The following is a 5,315-nucleotide window of genomic DNA, read 5'->3' as shown; positions in this document are numbered from 1 at the left end:
TACAAAGAATATTTCACTTAAATTTCACAGTTGCTAAGAAAATGGTACTTGCAAGACTGACCTATATAAAGAAATAAGAGTCTCTTCAGTAGAGATGGTAAATTGTAAATATAAAATATATCACAATGTTAAAATCCTCATAGTGCAAATCAATAAAGATAACGACCTTTGGAGAGGAAAGTATTGAGCTTTACAAATTTACTGTAAATTTACATATTAATTCAACAAGGAATACTTTTAAACCTTGCACTGCCACAGAATTATTTTGTGGGAAAAAAAGATGTACTTTTTGAATATGTGTACATCAAAATCAAAAAGTTAACTTTTACTTTTTCCTTTATGGGCAACTTTGGATGCATTTTTCGGTTTTGGTTCCCAGAGGGCATTTCTTACAAATCTTGAAGCTGCACCTCTGTCCAGCTTGCCAGCCTTTTTCTTGTCTGTTAATTCCTTGACTCTGTTCATATATACTCTGATTCTTTCCAATTCCTGCTTTACTGGATGTTCCTTAGGATTCACTCCTTGGGTTGCCAAATAAACCCAAAACATTGAATTTAATGTGTATGCAGAAACCAAATCCACTTTTGCTTGTTCAAGTGGGTCCAACTTCTGCAACAACTCATTTCTAGAAACAGACATCATGTTCTTCAGCATCTCATCCGCAGCATCAATGGAATTCGCAAATGCTGACAAATAATCGTGAATTTCTACTGGAGAGTCATTAATTTCTTCAGCTGCCATCATGGCTGACTCACGGCCTTCGACTCCAGTCTCCTAAAAAGCGGTCAGGCAACGAAGACTTCAATGACGTGCCGGATCTAGAACTGAGTCTTTTAAAAGTATTTCTCTACATTCCCAGAAATACATTTGTTATAATTGCATCTTATGGCCTTTTTTTCAACAGAAGTAAAATTTCTGGAACATTGGAAGAGCACAAAATTTATTTTCTAAATGAAATATTCAAGGACGCTTGTCATTCTCTCAGGCTCAAAGCCTAAAGAGGTACACCAATAAGACAAGATTCATTATCACATCGAAGATCATGGGAAGATGTTTGCTCAGGTGGTCACGTGATGTACAGAAACAGAGGGAAACACAATTGAACTAAATAAAGACGCAGGCTGGGCGCAGTAGCTCAGCCTGTGATTGCAAGATTTTAGGAGGCCAAGGCAGCAGATTGTTTTAACCTAGGGGTTCTACATATATATATAAAATATATAATATAAATATTTTATATATGTAATCCCATCTACTCGGGAGGCTGAGGCAAGAGAATCGCTTGAATGCCGGAGGTGGAGTTTGCAGTCAGCCAAAATCTTGCCACTGCACTCCAGCCTGGGAGACAGAGCGAGACCCCATCTCAGGAAAAAAAAATAATAATAATAATTATATATATATATGTATATATATAAAGAAATAAAGTCCCAATGTTTTCTACATGTGGAAGAAAAGGTAGAGTGACCCAAATATTTCTTCATCCTTGAGTAGTGGTAGATTATTTGTACTTTTAGAGAAAAGCACAAAAGGTAAAAGAAAAGCCTCTTTGGATTTACTTTTCCATGTCCTAAAGTACTTTTCAATCAAAAGTGAAGATCAATCAATCGTCTCAGGGTCATTGTAAGGAACAGCACTTTGTTTCAATGAGTAAGAGGGACATCACAGATTTGTCCCTCGCCAGTGAGGCGTGAGATATTCCAACCCTGCAAGCAGATGGAGATGTTGAAACTATCTTCAAGAAAACAGAACCACAGAACCAGGACTGGGCGTGGTGGCCCATGCCTGTAATGCCAGCACTTTGGGAGGCTGAGGCAGGTAAATCATCTGAGGTCAGGAGTTCCATACCAGCCTGGCCAGCATGGTGAAACCCCATCGCTAATAAAAATACAAAAATTAGCTGGGCGTGGTGGTGGGTGCCTATAATCCCAGCTACTCCAGAGGCTGAGGCAGGAGAATCGCTTGAACCCGGGAGCTGGAGGTTGCAGTGAGCTGAAATCCTGCCACTGCACTCCAGCCTTGGAGACAGAGCGAGACTCCATCTCAGAAAAAAAAGAGAAGAGAAAACAGAACCAGATTTCCCACTGGCACTGACAGGGCTGGTATTCTTAAAGCAGTAACTGTGAATTTCTATCTGAACACATTTCTATTATTAAAAGAAATAAAGAAAAGAAAAAATAAAAATAAATAAAACAACAACAAGAACACAACATAAAACCAAGAAAAAGGGATATCTCAAGGTTACTTTACATCACTAGGCCTACACCCAAGGGTAGAGACCAAAGCACCAGCTGTTCTTCAGAGAAGAAACACGATGATCCAGATGAAAGAAAGATGTTTCCCAATGGGTTCAGATGTCCTTTTAGAATCAAGGGAATGTCCCTATTATATGCCAAATCACTACTTAAAGTTTATCTGGTGGGGCATGGTGCCTCATACCTATAATCCCAGCACTTTGGGAGGTCGAAGCAGGAGGATCACTTGAGCCCAGGAGTTTGAGACCAGCCCTGGCAATACAGCAAGACCCTGTCTCTACAAAAAATAAAACAACTAGCTGGTGTGGTGGTGCGCACCTATAGTCCCAGCTACTCAGGAGGCTGGAGTGAGAAGATCACTTGAGGCTGAGAGTCAGGGCTGCAGTGATTACAGGCATGAGCTACTGGGCCTGGTATTTTTTTTTTTTCATCATGTAATACATCCATGTAATGAAATTTATTTCTTACAGTGCTGGAGTCTGGGAAGTCCACAGTCCCTGGGCCGCAGCTGGTTGGCTTCTGGTAAGGGCCTCATCCTGCATCATAACATGGTGGACAGCATCACATGGAGAGAAGCCGCAGGAGAGAGGCAAACAGGCTTTTATAACAGACCCTCTCTCATGATAATTCACTCCCCATTATTCCTACTCACCCATTAACCCACTCATTCAGGATTGCATTAATCCATTCAAGAAAGCAGAGACTTCATGTTCCAACTATCTCTTAAAGGACCCACGTTTTAATCCTGTTACTTCGCAGATTACGTTTCAGCAGGAATTTCAGAGAGGACAAACAAGTCATAGGACCATTTTTTTCAATTACACTTCCATAAGAATTTCTCAATTTTACTTAATCTTTTCAGTGAATAAAGTATTTGATTTTGCAATTAGATTTTGATTATGGGATAGAAAGCACAAAGAAATAAACTTTTGTGGAAACCATAATTGTTTATTTTTCTTCCACCTATCAGTCTAGGTATTTATAAAACTCAACTTGACTTTTTAAAAAATTATAGAATGGGCATGCAAATAGGCAGATACTCCTCCATCAGAATCAGCTTCTCCTATTCTTTTTTTTTTTTTTTTTTTGAGACAGAGACTTGCTCTGTTGCCCAGGCTGAAGTGCAGTGGCATGACCTCGGCTCACCGCAACCTCCACTTCCAAGGTTCAAGAGATTCTCCTGCCTCAGCCTCCCAAGTTCCTGGGATTACAGGAACACAGGCCACCATGCCTGGCTAATTTTTTGATATTTTTATTAGAGACGGGGTTTCACCATGTTGGTCAGGCTGGTCTCATACTCCTGACCTCAAATGATCTGCCCACCTCAGCCTCCCAAAGTGGCTTCTCCTATTCTTGAGGATATCAACACATCTACAGCTGACATTTCAACTATTATGATGGGCTACCAAGGGCATGAAGTGACAGAAGATCTAAGATCCAGATGGAGCACTGTAAGTTGATAGAAACACCAGTGAAATTTCCTATAGGAATTTCTTTTGGCCACATCATATCTGAGCTAAGAACTATAACCCACTTTTCAAGAGAGTGAATACTTTATTTACCTGAAAGCTCTCCATACCTGTACTTCACCTGGACAGGGGAGGCTGCAGAGGGACAGGTTAGTTCCTTTAAGGAGACACCATGAGATGACCAGGGACTATCCAAACTATCCAAATCCCCACAGCAGGCTCCCCACTGCACCTGGACTGCCACCTGCCACCCTTCTACTTCTCTCCAACCTTGGCTTCCAGCTGGAGCTGGTTGGAGAGTGGAGGGACTACACTGTGAGCCCTGGAGACTCTGTGTGGGGTACAAAGTCCTTTGTCTGCAACCAAACACAAATTATCAACTCCTGTTAGCAAGAGACCATGAGGTGTGTGAAAGAAAAAGAAAAAAATCTTTTTTTTTTTTTTTTTTTTGAGACCAGGTCTCACACTGTTACCCAGGCTGGAGTGCAGTGGCACGTTCTTGGTTCACTGCAACCTCTGCTTCCTGGGCACAAGCAATTCTCCAGCCTTGGCCTCCTGAGCAGCTGAGATTATAGGCTCAGACCACCGCACCATGCTAATTTTTGTATTTTTTGTACAGATGGGATTTCACTATGTTGTCCAGACTGGTCTCAAATTCCCGAGCTCAAGTGATCTGCCCACCTCAACCTTCCAAAGTGCTGGGATTACAGGCATGACCTACTGCACCCGGCCTAAAGGCTTTATTGTCTATAACAATAAATAAATGCAAAATCTACGGATCGGGGAGACACAGGCTCCAGTGTAAGACAAAAATTGAGCTCCAAAGAACAAAAAGAGGTCCTGGCTTAAATAGGGAAAGGTCCTGCCCTAGACGTCAATATGGTCTGTACATGCAAATGAGGATTGAAACTGGTTCAGACCTCACTGGTTGAAAATAACTGTGTCTCAGTTGGGTAGTTTCTAAGCCCAAAGCCAGTGGTCTCTGTAGGGTGCCCCTTTCAGGCAGCTGGCAGGAGATTTCCAGCCACGTGTCTCGGCTCTGGTTTCAGAAGCCATCTTAGCTCAGAGGTGCAAACAGGATGTTTGTCTAGAGCTGCCCTCTCCTCGGAAGAGGAATGCATGACTGCTCTTCTGTCACCCCACCATGGCCCCTTGGCTCCCATCATCTTCATCTGAGTGTCTCTTTCAGCCAGAAGACGTCCATCTCCTCTGGACGTCTTTAGAGCTTCATTTCACACTCCCAGCTTGCTCAGAGTTCCAATTGCCCCTGCCGGGGAATGAGGCCCAACATTCCCACCAGAACCAGGCTCAGACCTTTCTCTCTAGAGCCTAAAATACAATCTCGAGTAATGACAAGCCAATCTCAATTCTGCCTCTAGGCACTAACTCCCCATTCTTGGCTCCAAAGACAGGGCCACCTTCTGAAACCATCTTTGCAAAATTATGACAGTAATTTGAGTCTGACAGAATTGACTCCATCTTGTTTCTAACCTCCAAGCTATGCTCAGTCATTCCTGGACATAGATCAAGCTGCTGACTTTGAGAGAAATGTAGTTTATCTATTTTATTTTTATTTTATTGTTATTATTTATTTATT

General features: G+C 42.0%; 1 protein-coding gene across 1 annotated transcript; it reads right to left on the bottom strand.

Moving 5' to 3' along the window:
- Positions 1–283: 283 nt before the first annotated feature.
- Positions 284–822, bottom strand: LOC100974747 (nuclear nucleic acid-binding protein C1D-like). Its single transcript, XM_034930973.3, has one exon. It carries the CDS (start codon positions 742–744, stop codon positions 319–321), a length of 426 nt encoding a protein of 141 aa, XP_034786864.1. The 5' UTR covers positions 745–822; the 3' UTR covers positions 284–318.
- Positions 823–5,315: the final 4,493 nt, after the last annotated feature.

Source organism: Pan paniscus, chromosome 8 (genome assembly GCF_029289425.2).
Source record: "Pan paniscus chromosome 8, NHGRI_mPanPan1-v2.0_pri, whole genome shotgun sequence".
In the NCBI taxonomy this organism is placed as follows: Eukaryota; Metazoa; Chordata; class Mammalia; order Primates; family Hominidae; genus Pan; species Pan paniscus.
Note: the sequence above shows the minus strand (reverse complement) of the source record. Positions and strands in the feature narration are given on the sequence as shown.